The 18,088-nt window shown below is 39.6% G+C and overlaps 1 protein-coding gene across 3 annotated transcripts in view; it reads left to right on the top strand.

Moving 5' to 3' along the window:
* ZC3H12C (zinc finger CCCH-type containing 12C) overlaps nt 1-17,200 on the top strand; it is a 45,653-nt gene extending 28,453 nt beyond the window's left edge. For all 3 annotated transcript variants that reach the window (XM_017831655.1, XM_017831653.1, XM_017831654.1), the window contains exons 3-6: nt 5,210-5,349; nt 8,091-8,325; nt 9,195-9,301; nt 10,078-17,200. In XM_017831655.1, coding sequence (XP_017687144.1) covers nt 5,210-5,349; nt 8,091-8,325; nt 9,195-9,301; nt 10,078-11,474 — 1,879 coding nt within the window. In that variant the 3' untranslated portion in view covers nt 11,475-17,200. The remainder of the gene's footprint in view (nt 1-5,209; nt 5,350-8,090; nt 8,326-9,194; nt 9,302-10,077) is intronic.
* The last annotated feature ends 888 nt before the right edge of the window (nt 17,201-18,088 follow it).

The following is an 18,088-nucleotide window of genomic DNA, read 5'->3' as shown; positions in this document are numbered from 1 at the left end:
TAAGGAATAGATAAAAACATTTTTCCAACAAGTAACAATCATGTGGATAGGAGCTTGTCACTGGCAGCTTTGAGTATAGCTCCTGTTTGCCTGTTTTGACCTCTGACTGCTGAGTGCGTGACTCTGGCTCGGTCAGACACCCGCATGCAGGTCTGGCTGGGGACAGTGCTTACTGTACCCATAGAGTGCCCTGGCATTAGAAGCCCTACAGCTTCCAAGCCTTTTTTTCCTTCAAAGACCTCAAAGCATTGAAGTAATTTGCCATGGGCTAAAAAAAAACAAACCAAAAACATTTGGGAACTCTTCCTGTCAGCACCAATATATATATCTATAAGGAACAAATGCAGGGCTGATAGAAGGCCCAGGTTACTGAGAAGTGCTCTGGGACAAATGATTTCTGTGATTAGGAAATTAGTAGAGCTTAAAAAAAATTTAAAAGGGATGAGGCTAGTTACAAAGCCAGGCTGCCAGGGTTATGAGTCACTGATATGATACAGGGTGGAAATTCTTCTCTGTTTGTGCTATGGACTGAACACTGTTTTCCTCCTATGATATGATAGAAGAAAACTAGTTTGTAACTCTGTAATATCTCATACTGGGCAGGTATATGCTTGAGTTTTGTTCTTGCTTTTAGTCCATATGCTTTTACATGGGAAGTGCCTTGATGTGTGCAGATTTCAGTTGTATAAAAACCTGTATGCATATTGCAGCAAGGCACTATTGTAGACCTCAGCTCTTGTCATCAATGTGTATGTTTGCTGCAGTTTTCAAAATGTGAGCTCTGTATTGGTTTGAATGTTGCATTAGAGCACACTAGAAGTCTTGCAGGTATTCTAAGCAGTCAGACTTTTCGGAGTGCATACCACAAGTCTTTTCAAGACAGTCGCTAGAAAATCTAGTGGAAGATCTAGGGTCTGGGAAGGTAACAGAGAAAATGAAAGTGTTCTCATCAGATGTTTCACCACTTTCTACTAACTCTCCTAGCCTAGAAAATGATTGATTTTTGCCCAGGAGGTGGTTTTTTTCCATTTAAAAATGAAACTACAACTATCAACAGGCCAAATATAAAAGTGATGTTTAAAAGAATCATTCATGCGTACTATGAAAGAGAAATAGGCATTTCTGAAGGAATATACTGTATCTTCCAACTAGGAGTTGTAGATTAAACATAATCAGCAAGCAGAACCATAGTATACACCAATATCTCACCCAGGGCTACAGCTGTCAACCTGAGTGATCTGAGTTTTCACATACTCCTAATAATTGGGAAGATACTTTTAAAAGAATTTTTCTTAACAAAGAAGTACAAACATTTCTCCTCTTTTTTACAACTAAGCGGAAGGAAAAGAAGTCAGAAGCAGCAGCATGATTCCAGTCTTTTCACCACATGGTGTATCATAAAGCTGATGAAGCACAAAAATCTCAAAATGAAGAGCATCAAATCTGCATGACAACAAACCAAAAGAACAAATTTTAATTGCACATCTCTTTCACAGACTTTTTCACTAATCATTTCAATTTCTTGGAATTTGTATCCACTCAGCTATCAGCTTAGGCATGCATCTGAAAAGGAGCAGAAAAAAAGTGAAGATTTATACAAGTCATAAATTCACTTGCTCAGCAGTGCAGAATAGCTAGTATGCACGGTAATGCATTCCCCATTTCTGTTTCATAGAGTTTAAGTATATTTAAAATTTATGTTCTGGATGAAAGAATTTTAATAGTCTGTATTAGGCTATTCCCTCTGCCTTTAAAAATGTGGCCTGAATTACAAGAAGAACATCCATTTCTTTCAGAGTGTCCAGGATTTCATTCCAGAAATGATTTTTCAGACTTAGGGGAAGAAGCATAGTGTTACTAAAATGTAGCCTAACTCACCTTTTGTTCAGTGTCAGGAGTGTGAAAAGTGGTTTTATCCATTCGAAACCATGGAGATTGTTTAGAGTAATAACAGCACAGTGATTCCAATGGAATTTAGTAGCTGGAACAAGCCCTTCCTGACTGTTTTAAAATGGTTCACAATATGTTTGTGGTTGCACACCACCTGCTGATAGCACGAGCAATAATGTCCTGTATCAGGCTTTGCAAAGGAGGCCTTATGGCTGCCCAGTGGGCGCCAAATGCACACCAGGTGTTCTGATTTTGTGTTGTTGTGGGGAGATGTAATTAGACCTTCTGTGGCTGAAATACTGTTGACCATTTTTGCTGTGCATATGTGCATGTGCATTTTAAGCACAACACATCTGTCTGTGACTCCCAGTAAGTCCTGAAATACACAAATATACTAGTCTTTCAGACAAACAAGCACAAGAATAGTTGTGTAGTATAAAACAGTGCCTAGAAAAATTATTGGTCTGTGTTTTATTATTACAGTGTCATTACTGTGCAATGGTAATTACATTACCATGTAATTACATGGTAATTACATTACTGTATTGCATGATATTATCATACAAAACAGGGAATGCCTATAACCCTACCCTATATGAGGCCTGTAACTATAGCTAACAGGATATTGAGGTACATAGTTGTATCGTTCCTGACGGCCTTCCTAGTGTAGGCACAGAAGATGGATTTGAAACTATCCTTGGAGTACCCCATGCCAGCTAAAATCAAAAAACTTTGATTATTATGGCTGGCAACAATTGCAATATCTTATATAATTAACTTTCCAGGTACTCTCTCCAGTATCATTAGAGGACGAAACAATACAGTTCCTCGCTTAAATCCAGTTAAAGGTAGTGGGCAATTTTTTTTTCCTTTTTTTTTTTACTTATTTTTTTCTTTTATTCGGGATCTGTGACCTTCAACACAGCCTCTGCTGAGGATGCTGCTTTGTGAGAGGTGTTAGCCATGACTCATTCTCTCTCGACACAGGTGAATGTGTACACCACCTCTTTCACAGACGTCTGGAATCTGAACGTTGTTTCAAAGTTTTTCTCACTTTTACTTTGGCACTTGGTCCATTGCACAATTACTCAAGCTCCCTCATTATCAAGAAACATACAGCAGTGCTATGTTTTAGAAAGCTGGAAATAATAGGTACTTAAAATTTCCCTACTGGGGGGGGAAAAGTATTTTTCAGTAACTTTCTGGTGGTTGCATTTACCTCAAAACATGCGAGTAGAAGCAGCTTTTAAAATTCCTGTGGCTATCCATCATAATATTGTCCCCCTCACAAATCATGGAGAAAGAATTGTCTTTTACCCTTCTGGAAAGCAGGTTGTGACATACCTGCTATACATGACAAGCCAGCCAAGTGAAAGGTGATAGCTTATTTCCATGCCCCTGTGTTTCTTCTGCTACACAGAGCTGTGGGATTGGGAGAGACCTCACAAAAGACAAGTTGCTTGTCTCCTGTGCATGGAGAACCCAGGATGGCCCCAGAGGAGCCGTCTAACTTGTTCTGCAGTGTCCAGTGAGGAGATCCCAAAATCTATGCCCAGACTGTCTCACAGATCAGGGTGAAAGCTTTTACTAGCATAGTGCTTAACAGTGCCTTATGCTAGTTAAGGACTTCTCTGTCCATATCCAGCAGGACTATGGTGAGTTGACTGTGGCTCCCCCCTTCCTAGCAGAATGGGGTAGAGAAAACAAGAGGAAGAGAAGGAAGAAAACCCCTGGGTCAAAATAATGACAGGGATATCACTCACTGAGTAATTTTCTATGTCAGACAGACTCATCTTGTGGAATTTAACTTAATTTATAGCCAGTTAACATATTTAATTATTTATTTATTTAATTCTTTATCTTGTTTATTTATTTATTTAATTCTTTATTCAATATTTAATTCTTTATCAGGTATTATGAAACAAAAGAGGCAAACATTTAAATATTCAGGGGGGAAGAATGTCTCTCCTTCTCCCAGGCTCTCTTAACTCTAAATATGTGTCCTCCATGCTACCTCATCACAGCCTCACTCAGACACCTCTCACAGCTGCAGGTGACAATCAGTCCCTTCAGAGCAGCCTTGAGCAGTGCAGGGAATTGGAGTCCCTTTTTCTCTGCTGCTCCTTCCTTCTTGCACTTTTCCTGTTCTCCACAGTCTGCAAGTCCCTCTGGGGGTGTACCTGCTCCTCATGAAGCACCTTCTCCTCCCTGAGCCTAAGTGTTCCTTCATTCCCTTCTCCTTCATTGTGGAGCCTGCTAGAGCTGGGCATGCCCAGTGTGGGACAGACCCAACCTCTTCTCCTGGCAACCACCTTGCAGCCCCTTGCTCCCAGAACTTTTCTGTGGACACTCAGTCGTTGATTGCTCTCCTCTATTTTAATTAACTCCTATATATTGAAGGTTGTTTTGTTCCCCCACAAGCTGCTTATTTTCCTCCAGATTAACTAAATGTACTTCCTTCAGCCTTTCCCCATAGGTCTCATTTCACTTTCTTTTGGATTCTTATCATTTCATCTGTGTCTTTTATAATATGTCCTGCCCGAAACTGGATGTAAAAGTTGGGCAAGGACTTGTCTGCCTTTAGAATATGACATAATTGCATCTCTTGCCTTACTTCAGACAGTTATTGCACAACAGATGCATATATTTTGTTTTGCTTGTGTCTGATTGGTTTCTGTTTAACTGTCTCTCCGAGACTTTTTTAATACATGTTAATTTCTTCTTCTGAAGTGCAGTATGAAGCAAATTCTTAGTTTTGTCATGTTGATTTTGGACAGTCTCTCCAGATTGCCTAATTTGTCCTGCAGAGTGCTCCTTGGGCTTGGAGATCTTCTCCTCTCTCTTTCCCTGTTCACATGGGAGCTCACAGAGCTCTTCCAGCAGGGATCTGCTGTCTCTTCCCCTGCTGCCATGTGCACCAGTGTTCAGTACTCATCTGCTAGCATTTCCTAAACACATTGCGCTCCCATGTTGGTATTTCAGGCCTTTTGGTTTCCCTCATCAAGTCTCCAAGCTGCCTGTTATACCCCATACTTTTCATTGGGCTATGAGGATTTTTAACACGCCCTGCCTATATTTTTCCTTACTTGTCGAATCTGTGTACAGATGATGAAAATGTTTGGCAGATTTAGTAGCCCTCTCCCACACCATGGAGCAAGTGATGGCCATGTTTCAGCAAGGCTCAGAGTGACACCCAGCTGCCTTTAGGAACCATGGAGCAAGTGAAGAGCATGGCTTTGAGATCTGCATTTTGTTGAGCTCCATTTATGGTCATAGAAAAATAGAGTCATGTAATAAAGAATTTGAATGTGTGTTTCAGCCACGGGAACAAAGAAGTATTTTCTTGTCGAGGAATCAAATTGGCAGTAGATTGGTTTTTGGAAAGAGGCCACAAGGATGTTACTGTGTTTGTGCCAGCATGGAGGAAAGAACAGTCAAGACCTGATGCTCTTATAACAGGTAAGCTCCGTTCCATCTTCAGTGGCTTGTTTAATGCTTTGCACATCTTGAGTGCTACTGCTCAAATGAACAAATGTTTAGACATAAAAGGTTCTAATAGAATATCTTTGGGGTAGTAACTTCCTTCTGATCTTTAGGAAGGAAAAAGACAAAGCAATGCCCTTTCCAAGTCCTCCTTTTCTGCTCATCTGATCAAGTTTCCATTAACGTTGCTACTTACTTCTTGAAAGAATGTAACTGCCATTTTTTAAATCTGCTATACGCGTGCATCATTAGTAGTGAAGAGGTTTGAAGTGAGTCATTTGCTGGGTGATCTTTATTGTGGTGAGCAGATTCTGCCAGGCTGGCCTGTCTGCTAGTCACCTGCAGTGAGTCACTGCCTGTGCTTCGGGTTATGGGAATTATCCTGACAGAAAGGGAATGGTTTTCTTTTCATTGTTACTATTAACAAGTGAGACAAATTTTGAATATTTTAATTTTGGATGTGTTTATCTAGAAAAAAAAATTGCTGTAGAGGTATTTATTTCTTGATGCAACTAACAGGTTCTGTGTGAAGGCTGGAGAGGCATGCTCCATCTGCCCTAAAGATGAAACAGAGGGGAATTTGGGGGTTAAAAAACGCCTAGAATTTAAGGAGGGAAAGGTAGTTTTTTTCGGAGGGAGGCCAACGTGGCTACCTTTAAAGGGGGGAAAGCTTTTGAGAGTAGTAGATTTAGCTTCTAAAGGGAAACATGTTTTGATTGCCATGTGCATTTTCAGATATCTGGAAAGATTTTCATTCTCTTTGCTTGATTGCTACTAGAATATATCATGTTAATGCAAGAAAATATTTGGAAAGTTGATGTTCTCCCATCCTCACAAGCAGTGCGGAGCCTTTCTTTTGAAGCCATTCTCTTTAACTGTACTAGTGTTTAAGGTATGGGAAGAACATTGGCTAAGTAATAAAAATTTGGCTACTTAGAAATAAACTGTGACATCAGCTAGAAGTGTGCATAGGGCTGGAAGCCCCAAAAGGAGTTTCAAGAAAGTAGCAATGCACAGAATTGACCAGTTGTCTAATAATGACAAATAAGTTTTCCGTGTGTCATCATGGACCCTGAAAATGGGAGGAAGATCAAAGCAGGTTATTGTATTTTCTGTAAAACAGAGGTTCTTCAGTTTTCTTGTCAGGATGCAGGGAGCCTGTGTGCTACCAGTCTTGTGAAATACATTGTGCTGACACTCCATTTCCAGAGATACGCACCTGGAACATGTGGCCACCTGGAATTTTGAAAAAGCCCTAGATGACTAATGTGAGGATGGCTCTAGACTGTCAGTATTCATGAGAAGCCTCTTGGACTAAACAACAGCCACATCTTTGTTATGAGTACCTGCCAGTCATCACATGGCAGATTTTTTTATTCTTTCTTACTAGGGAAAAAAATCAACTTCCATCACACTGTCATTCATCATTTACCATATTGTGGAGGGGTGAATACAAAAAGGTTATATTTGATTTAAAATCTTGTGCTTTTTCTACTAAGCAGATAAATGCTTGTATCAAATATATTGCCTATATGTAATATTAATACTGTATTTCTTTCTGTTGGAGTCTTTTATTTTCAGATGGAACATGTTCCCTGTCAAGTTTCTTATGCTACAAAACAGTTGAGTTATTTGAGATCTTAACCATTATTAAGAGCCATGAGTCATACTCTTCTGCTGGTTTAGATGTTGCCTAGTTTTTTTCATATTTTTCTTTCATAGCTTGTGTGCTCTGAGGAGGGTGATAGGCAGGAGAATTAACATAAGGGGTAGGTGCCCCAGTGCTACCTCCTTAGTAGCCTGAGGTCCATCTTTCAAAGTTCCTTGGGATCTCCAGCTTCCATACAGACAAAGAGAAAATGCTTTTGGATATGTGACTGACAGATTGTGTAGGACAAGAAGGAATTACATAAAATGCTAAATATGCTTATTTAGCAGGATTAAAGGGAAATCTGTTTGGCTTTGTTAAGAACTTATGTATAAACAATATGTAAACCATTCAAGGAAAGGTACAATCTGAACTATTGCTGATGTTAACAAAAAAAACCAAAACCAAACCACCACCACTTTTGCTGTTGGTTACAAAATGACATCAGAGGTCTTTTTGGGGAATGCTGTTAATATTTGTGAAGAACCTGAGTGCTTGTACTGAATGTGGGTTTTCTAGTACTTATGGGTAGCAACCCTTTCTTTTGATGGGCAGAGACTTTTATGAGACAGTCCCATTAATGTGAGCTACTGAATTCTTTCAAAATGTGTTTCTTGCTGGGTACCACAAATAGATGAAAAAGGTCTGTCTTTACCTAGGAGCTCAGTTACGGGAAACCCATGGCTTGGCTATATTCCTCCTACTCACTGAAACATTCAGTGATGTTTAAAACCACTCCTTCAACCAGAGGAGTTTTTCACGGGTGTTTTGATTCCTCTTTTGAACCAGAGGAATGTGAATGAAATCTCCTTGTGTTAGAATTCGAGAACTAGTGTTGAGCAGGAGGTTTTGATTTGTTTGTGGGTTTTTATTGGAAGTGTTGCCAGCTGACTGCTGACTCTAACTTCAGATATCGTATATCGGACACCTTCTGCTGGACTATAATCATTTAAAGACATTTTTAGTCTAAATGTCTGGATTTTCTTCCTCAAATCTAATGTCTTTAGAGATTAGACAAACATATTTTTCTTTTCTTCCTTGTTTAACTTTTGACTGTTATTCCTTGTAGATCAAGAAATCTTGCGTAAATTAGAAAAGGAGAAGATTCTTGTGTTCACACCATCCCGGCGAGTGCAAGGGAGAAGGGTGGTGTGCTACGATGACCGATTTATAGTGAAGTTGGCCTTTGAATCAGATGGCATCATTGTTTCTAATGATAATTACAGGGATCTAGCTAATGAAAAGCCAGAATGGAAGAAGTTCATAGATGAGCGCTTGTTGATGTATTCATTTGTTAATGACAAGTAAGTCATTCTATCTTTATATGTGCCACTAAAATAATGGAGGAAAGGACTGTTTGAAGATTTGTATGATTTTTTTATCTCACACCCAAATCATTAGGTACCTGTAGAAAAACAGGAGGAATAGTCAATCTTAGATTTGTTCTTCTAATTAAAAGTACTCAAAACTCTGGTTTTATAGTGATATCTTTATGTCTTTTTATGCTATTTTTTTCTCTTTTGATGTATGCTGATGTATATTTGATGTATGCTATGGTATAATATTTCAAATCTCTTGGTATACTGAGCCAGTGTTTCTGTGTGCCTGTGGTTACACTCCTAAGTTCTAGGGTCATAGAAAAAACCATGTTGGAATGAACTTCAGGAGGTCTGTAGTTCAATTGTCTGATTAGATCCATCTATAGTAACTTTGTGCCCTGGCGTACAGATCAACTGCAGTTACAACAGGTGGCTTCTTGTGATGGGAGGGACTACGCACTCTGCTGAGCAGACACTTGTATATGAATGCCTGAACACTGATGCAAGAATCCTGGGCAGTCATCACAGTTTTATGAAGTTAGTTGTGGTGTTTTAAGAAAATGCTGCCTATATTGCTGCCCTTACTTTTGATTTAGGGACGGGTTGTGTGCAGCCCTGCTTTGCCACAGAGCGTAGACTGAGCTAGACTGAAGCAGACTATTTCCATGACTCACCTCTCAGGCAGTACCTGCAGCAGAAAGATGGCCTGCCAAAACTGCTCTCAAGGTACCTAGGCTTAAAAATTACAAGATGGCAGATTATGGTGTAGGACACAGTCATGAGGTTCTTGGTCATTGCATAAGGAGTATGGAAAGGCTTGTTTCCTTCAGTAATACTTCTTTCCTTTTTTATAGATTTATGCCTCCTGATGATCCTCTTGGCCGCCATGGTCCAAGTCTGGACAATTTTCTTAGGAAGAAGCCTATTGTGCCAGAACATAAGAAGCAACCATGTCCCTATGGTAATTTGATTTAACCCATCAATTTGTTGTACTGCTGGGACTGGGGACCGAGCTCCTGCTTTATTTTAACACTGCCAAAAATAAAAACTCTAACATTGGTTTTAACATTGTTGTCTTAGCCTAATAGTCGTTCAAATGCTGAGCTGATGGTGGAAACTGAAGTGATTTTTTTCATGTGCTAGTTAGAGAACATTTCTATCTATGGAGCAACTTTTGGATCTATTCCTATGAATGATTAACAAACAACACCTAAATCCTACAGGCTCCAGAAGCCCTTTTCTAATGTGATAAGACGATGAGGTTTTCTTCCAGAAAATTTAGTGAACTATCTGAAGTTTAGCTACTGAGCAACCCTACAGGCATCTTGACTGAGCTGAAACCTGCTGGTCTTATGACTCTGGGGGACTTTCCTGTTAAGTTTTCTGCCCGTGTATCATCCTGGCCCAATACAGCAGGTGTGTACAGGCACACTGACAGTGTCACATTCAGCTCAAAATGTGGCTGGTAGTGTTGGTCTGCATTCCTAGAGCACTAGCTGCAGCACACTACCACTGCCTCTTTTTTCTCTGCAATACAAGAGAGATCTTTGATCATGCCCCATGTCACACAAAACCATTTGCAAGACTTTTCGAATCAACAGTAAAACTTTAAATGAGAGGCATTTCTATTATTTGATGTTTATATGATGCTGATATTTATTATTATTTCTATTATATTAAATTCAAACAGATTTTATTTGAAGAGGTTTTTTTATCTGATTATGTTTGTACTAATAGGGAAGAAATGTACCTATGGACACAAATGCAAATACTATCATCCAGAAAGAGGAAATCAGCCTCAGCGATCTGTAGCTGATGAACTTCGTGCCATGTCTAGAAGCACAGCTGCCAAAACTACAAGTGAAGGAGGACTGGTAAAAAGCAATAGTGTTCCCTGTAGCACTAAAAATGATAGCACTTCTGAGCTGAAGCGTGCTGCTCCAAAGAGGCAATCGGATCCTAGTATAAGGACTCAAGTCTATCAAGACTTGGAGGAAAAGCTTCCCACCAAAAACAAATTGGAAACCAGGTCTGTACCTTCTTTAGTTAGTATACCAAGTTCCTCTGCTGGAAAAGCCCAAAGTACTGCACCTTTAACTAACGGCCTTCCATCCGGAGTTCACTTCCCACCTCAGGATCAAAGACCACAGGGCCAGTATCCTACAGTGATGATGGCAACCAAAAATCATGGAACGCCAATGCCTTATGACCAGTATCCAAAATGTGAATCTCCGGTGGATGTAGGGTATTACTCTATGCTGAGTGCATATTCAAATCTAAGTATATCTGGTCCACGTAGTCCCGAAAGGCGCTTCTCCTTGGACACAGATTATAGGATTAGCTCTGTAGCTTCCGACTGCAGCAGTGAAGGGAGCATTAGCTGTGGCAGTAGTGATTCCTACGTGGGTTACAGCGATCGCTCTTACATGAGTTCGCCTGACCCACAGCTGGAGGAGAACTTGAAGTGCCAACATATGCACCCACATGGCCGCCTTAACACTCCGCCCTTCCTACAGAGCTACCACGAGCCTCTCGCACGAGTGCAAAGCTATAGTCATGAAGAACCAAAGCATCACCACAAATCTCCTATTCCATACATGGCTGTGCATCTGCAGCATCCAATAGTTGGTGCTCGGTCTAGCTGTCCGAACGACTACTCCACATCTCAGAGTTCGCCACATTCAAAAACCATGCACCTGGGGAGAGCCCTTGTATCCACGAGAATAGACAGCATTTCAGACTCACGCTTGTATGATAATTCTCCTTTAAGACACAGAAAGCCTTATTCTGGCCAAGATGGGCTCGGAGGTTGGGATAGGCAGAGTTATGGGATGGATGCATACGGCTACCGCCAAACCTACTCCTTGCCAAGTAACCCCACACAGCCATGTTATGAGCAGTTTGCCTTCCAAAGCCTCCCTGAACAGCAGGACCAGACTTGGCGTGTACCTTACTGTGGAATCCCTCAAGACCCTCCAAGGCACCAAGACACCCGCGAGAAGGTTTACATTAACCTCTGCAACATCTTCCCCCCTGATCTTGTCAGGATCGTCATGAAGAAGAACCCTCACGTGACGGACGCTCAGCAGCTCGCTGCAGCCATCTTAGTGGAAAAATCTCAGCTAGGTTATTGAGAGATGATGCATCTTTGTGGTGTCTAGTAGTTTTCAGCTCAGCTCTAACGCTGAGGGAGGTTTGCTACAATAGCATTTGTGATCTCCTTCTCAGCAAGGAGGTTATATAGTAATCCGTTTATGTGAAATACTGTATCATGGAGTCTGTGTGTATAGCCCCATGCATTGGAAGTACCAGATATGTTTTGTGTTCTAGTTTGAAAATTTTTAAATGGCTATTTTCACAGCTGGAGGATGTTCCAGTTTAAATTAATATATATATATATATATATAAATAATCTGTGGTCTCTGGTTATAATCTTTGGTGCATCAGGGGTTTATATGCAGCACTTTCTATCCTTGTTACATGTTGTTGGGATTTTTGGTTTAGTTTTTTAACTTGCTGGATGCTTGTCCTTGGGCTGTGAGGTATTAAAACAACCTACAGAAAGAGGATTTTGCTACTTCTGGCAAGCAGTTTTCAAGCCAAGTTTGTGAACTTTTTACAACACCAGAAGTATGTCTGATGTATGTTTGTTTGGGTTTGTGAGCTTTTTTTGTGCTGTAATCATCTGTTTATAGAAAACAAAGATTTACTACAGCACTGACTTCATTTTTTTAAACAAATAATTAAGTTACGAGTTAACAGTGAAATGGATAACAATATATTGGTAATTTATAGTATGGCACTTTTCATTATTTTCTTTGTTTATTTTAAATAGTTACATATTTTTTTGATGCAGTCAATTAGTAAGATCAGATGCAAACAGAGGAGGAAAAAAAATTTTTTTTTTACTAATTTATGGATATGGTAAAAGCCTTAATGCCTGATTTTCAAAGGTACTGAGATTTTGCATCCCCCTTTGAAGGTAAGAGAAGCTGCAAATGCTCAGAACCGCCTCAAATCAGGCCACCCTGTATCAGTTCCCTTGTGTTGTTACCCAGCTCTGTGTATTTCTGGACCTGAAATCACAGGGTCATGTTTAGTTGTTTTATGTGTTTTTTCTTTGTATTGCTGCATAACTGTACTGGATAAAATATGGTTTTTCATAAAATATTTACCTGTTTTTAAATGAATTTAATTATCTCAATGCAAATTTTGTATTTAAGATACTGTTTGATTTTTCTTGCTATTTATCAAGGCTGGCCTGAAAAGGTTTTGTGTGTTCAGGATATGCAACATTTATTAACTGCACTATGGTAATGATATTGTAGCTCAAAATAATAACTTAAACTTTTTTTTTTCGTTTCTGTTTCGGCTGGGGAGGGGAGGGTTGTGGGGAGAGAAGATACCATATGCATTCCTGAAGTTACTTTTTCGCCTTTTGCATCATGTAGGCCTGATTCTTGCCACAAATAGTGTAGTTTTAGAAACAGACAAACCAAGTCTGTTTTAGCATTAGTAAGGGATATTTCTGGTTTTAAATCATGGGTTTTACTAGCACCTCATCATAACCTTACATATATATATATAAATAAAAGAAATAGATATTGCAATTGATGTCAGATGTACTTACATGACATAATCAGTTGCTGACAGTTTTAGGTTTTCATCCACGATAACAATGTTCAGTATTTAAAAAAAGTCACCAGTTTACACTATTACAGCTGATAATTTTGATACACTTGCTGGAATTTTAAGTAAGGCCCTGAAGAACCAGAAAGTACCTTTTACTGTTGATACAAATTGTATCTTTTTAACTGAGAACTATTTTGATTTTTAGATTTAGTAGAAACACAAATGTATAATTATAACTAGTCTTTTGGGCAACATTTTATCCCTTATTTAAAAATTAGAGATTTCAGACATAGAATAGACTTAGGCAAGTAACAGTAGGTATTTGTTTAGGTGTCTGTCTCAATTTCACATATAAAAAAGAAAAAGTAAGCTATTGGCATCTTCCTTCTAAAATCTTTGTAGTGGGAACCCACTAAAATAAAGGTAAAATGCTGCCTGAAAATTATGTCCAAGCACCTTTGAATATGAAGATGTTTTCACTACTTGTGCGACACCATGTGTTGCAGCAAGTAGAGTTTGGGTATACGGTAAATGCTTCTAAAGAGCATTGTGCTATAGAAATATCCAATAATCTGAACCATGTTCAGCAAACCGATTCAGGACGTAGTGCTCCCGCAGCTCCCACTGCTGGTGTTCTGCAGGTTCTGCCATTGCCCGTCCCTGCGGCAATACCGGAGGGGCTCTCCACCATCTGTCCTGCATTGTCTGTTTAGGGAGAAGACCTCTTCACCTGTGGCAACAGTTTTTCCCTGGATTTGGTTGGTCATCATCTGTAGAGCATGTTTTAAAGCAGAGATCGATGCAGCGCTGATGCTGAGGTTTGGACTGGGAAATGGGTCTCATCTTAGTTTTACACTAAGATTTTTTAAATTGAATTACACTGAGTACTACACCATAGTGTAGATACAGCTATTTTAATAATGAAATTATTATATTTGTGTTTTTAATGGGTTTCTACCTTTGTTTTTTATGTAGGGATTTACTTCTGCCAAAAGTTCAATTCCTTTAAGCATGAACAGAAACATGTGCATATAATAGAAGTGGTTTGTCTTTTTCTCTATCATGTGAGCATCAGAATGCTTCCTACCATGTACATGTGGCAGTCTGGCCTAGAGCACTGGACCAGCAGGCTTAGCCATGTGGTGATAATGGTGCAAGGAGGTGCATGGGACCGTGTGTGCTGTGCCCGGACCTGAGTTGTCAGTACTGATTGCCTCTGCATACGCTCAATGCAGTATTGAATCCCCAAAAGTGTGTGGATTGCTAGAGAATTCTTGTAATAGATTCTGTGCTTTGTGCTCAAGCACTGAAAATGCATTAAAAATGTAAGAGCGGGAGTGATTTGGTGGGTTTTAGTGTTGTGCTAGTTCTCCTTAGACTCTCTTATGTTGGATAAAGCAAATTTACTGTGGACAAAATATACTTCCTTTTGTTTTGCTGAGATAACAGATTGAGGAGTTGCGTGTGAATTCCTCCATGATGAGGAGATCAGTCCTCTTTTAAAGAGGACACTAGTAACAAACATGGACACAATTATACTGGTCAAATACAACCTTTGTTTATGGTCATTGCATTGATGCAAATAACTGACCTGTAATGTCCCATGATACTTAAATAGTAAAGGTAGTTCAGTGATACTGTCTTTACCCCAGCTGAGTTGTAGAGGTGCAGTGAAGGATTAAGTACCTTCAAGTTAGGGCTGTCCCTCTGCTAAGAAGAGGGCAACACGTTCCCTTGTCTTCAATACTTGAGAGTTGTTTTGATACTTAGCAGAAACTCTGTATTTTTAGATAAAATCCCAAGCTGTTGTAGCTACATCAGTAATAGTATATAGATACACAGTATTTTGAATACACATACATTAGGCATCTGCCCACAACTGTTTTCTATACAACAACTTGTTGCCAATATTTAGAGTTTTTAAATATCTCCTGTAGATAATTATCTTTGAGCTAAACATGCCCAGGCTATGGCAGTATTAATCACTTTGTTGTCTTTTATTTTTTAAAATATGTTTGTGGACTCACATATATATATTTGTATATACACACACGTATATTTGGCAAGTGGGTTTAAGATACTGCTGATGGTCTGAAGATCATATCTTTTCAGGTGTCCTGTTTGATTTGGTATGTTTGAGTTGTAGCTTAGTCCTCCACTGCAGAATAGGTCTGGGGAGAGCCAAAAGCCTGATGTGTTCATGTGACACCCCAAAAAGAAGGTGTGCCATTCTGGTGAAGCCCTTGAAGGAGACTTTTGCAGCCTTGGAGGATGTGGACTGTTGTTGAGCTGTTGATGAACTTCTGCTGGGAAAGTTGTAGCTCATGGAGAACACCTTTCCAAAAATATCAAAGCTGTCGCTGTAAACCAGAGTACCTCACTTGGAACAGGAAGCTGGGGGCATTTGCCCAGCAAGGGGAGCACCAGAGGACTAAATGCCTTGGGTGAGAGATACTACAGCATCTTGCCACAGTAAGAGACTACCAAAATATTTCAGTTTTATCAGTTGATGCGTTTGACCGAGGTATTTTCGATATGTAAAGCTTGAAAAGTGAGACACAATGCTTTCCTACTCTCTGGAGCATTTAGAAAAATACCCAAATAACTTTTCATTGCTACTGAAAATTTAAAATACTGTGCAATTAAAGAGACCATTTTTTTTTAATAAAAATAACTTAGAAATTATTTATTTTTATTTACAGTGTGACTTGATAATTTATTCCTGGCATTATAAGGCCATGGTGGAGTGCTGTTTGTTGTGTTTTTTTTATCATAGGAACTAAAACTGCTGAGAAGAAAAACCAATAGATTTAAAATTAAAACTATGGCCTTGTTTTCTTTTTTATAAAAGGGCTGAGGTTTTATAAATGTAAAATCATGTGTTTTATATACTTCATAAATTTTAGAGAGGCATAGTTTAAGAATTTTCTTCAAATTAAATATGTATGGGCACATTGTTTAGATTAATCATGTAACTAAACCTAGAATCATCTGTAATAAAATGGTTGCTCCAGATAACCTTTTGCTCAGTAACATGAGAGATGTTCAGACTTCAGATGTTCTAGAATACATTTCATATATCTTAAGGTTTCATCAGAAACTGATGATCTAGGCACCTAATCCCATGGGAAATGTCCCTTTGGTGTGAAACATCCTACTGTGTGCTGGGTTTTTCTTGTTGTGCAGTATAAGGTAATACACTGTTACACATGGACTTATGAAGTAGGTGTTTATAAAGGCACTACCGAATACAGTGTGTGGTTCATAGTTAAGAGTGTGCTTTAAATAATTTATCAGCTTCCATTTTCAGGTCTTAAGGGGTTGTCATAACTTGCACTTGAAGTGTTTATTACTCTGTCTACCCTTTAACCTAAATGATTGCAATAGTTCTCATTCCCTCTTGTACCCAATAGCCCTTGGAGGGCCCAGTCTCCTGAACACAAACACATACACCTGACTTCAACAGAAGTACTTGCATGGGCCAATTCTACTGCTGTTAGAGAAGACCTGGGTAAAACTGGCGTGTGTGTAAGTGCAGGAGGGCTGGGGCCTTGAGGAGCACAGCTGGAGAGCCACCTCCTCCCAAAGAGAGGTGAGATCTCCCTGGTGCTGACAGGTCACTAGGCCAGGATTGCCCTTTGCAGTTGTTGGGAACAACTACAAACCAAATTTCCTGAGCTGTTTAAGCATATCTCTTCTCAGTGTTTCAAAGTATAATGATCAACTCTTTGCCTTATAAAACAAAACCTCTTTGCTTTTTGTAGAACAGCCCATTTTCTTTTGGTCTCAGATGAAGTCTAATTTACCATGTTAGTTTGGCTGGTTGGTTAATTTCTATTTATCTGAATGACATTCTTAATGAAACTGATATTTTAAAACTGTTTTCCCAGCATATTAGAATATCCTGCAAGGAAACAAATGCAGATACAGCAGCAATAATTGTGTTTTGTAGTTCTTTTTCCACTCATTTCCTCTGGACTTGTGTTGAGTAGGTGAGATTTTAATACTGTCCTGAAGTCCACTCTGGCAAAACCATTAGTTAAAAATAATGTTTGGACTACTTGATAAAGCAATTGTCAAACTGGCTCTTCGTTCCTTCACTGGTTGTTCTGTATTATTTCTGTGATGTGACTATTCACATCTTCATACCACCTTTAAACCATATGAAAAACCATGTACACGGATTCCGCTTTTAGAGAAAAAAAAATAAAGATTCATTTTCCTCATTGATAAGCTGTTTTTGTTTAATTAAAAAAAAAATCTCTAAAGCAGTTAGCAGTGAGTTATAGCTAGCTTTGTGTTCGTACCTGCACAACAAAACTGCTCACTTTGAGTAAATTAGAACAGTTTCAAACATAGAATCATAGAAAGTTTTGGGTTGGAAGGGACCTTAAAGGTCATCAAGTTCCAACCCCCCTGCCATGGGCAGGGGCACCTTTCACTAGATGAGGTTGTTCAGGGTCCCGTCCAGCCTGGACTTGAACACCTTCAGGGATGGGATATCCACAACTGCTCTGGGTAACCTGTTCCAGTGCTTCACCACCCTCTGAGTAAAGAATTTCTTCCTAATGTCTAATCTAAACCTATACTCTTTAGTTTAAAACCATTGCCTTTTGCCCTGTCACTATCTGACCCTATAAAAAGTCCTCTCTCTCCATTTTATAAGCCCCCTTGAGGTACTGGAAGGTGTGATGAGCTCTCCCCAGAGCCTCTCATCTCCAGGCTGAACAACTCTCTTAGCCTGACTTTATAGGAGAGGTGCTTCTGCCTGCTGATCATCTTTGTCACCCTCTGGACCTGCTCATACAGGTCAATGTCCTTCTCGTGTTGGCAGCCCCAGAGCTGGATGCAGTGTTCCAGGTGGGGTCTTGCAAGAGCTGAAGGTCAGAATCACCTCCCTGGACCAGCTGGCCACACTTTTGATGCAGCCCAGAATACGACTGGCTTTCTGGGCTGTGAACACACATTGTTGACTCATGTCCAGCTTTTCATCCACAAGAAACCCCAAGTCTTCTCCACAGGGCTGCTCTCAGTGAGTTCTCCCAGTCTGTAGTTATGTCTAGGATTGCCCTGACCCAGGTGCAGCACCTTGCACTTGGACTTGTTGAACTACCCT

This window comes from Lepidothrix coronata, unplaced genomic scaffold (genome assembly GCF_001604755.1).
Source record: "Lepidothrix coronata isolate B3197 unplaced genomic scaffold, Lepidothrix_coronata-1.0 Scaffold194, whole genome shotgun sequence".
Lineage (NCBI taxonomy): Eukaryota > Metazoa > Chordata > Aves > Passeriformes > Pipridae > Lepidothrix > Lepidothrix coronata.
The sequence above is the reverse complement of the archived record's forward strand: the minus strand, read 5'-3'. Positions and strand labels throughout refer to the sequence as shown.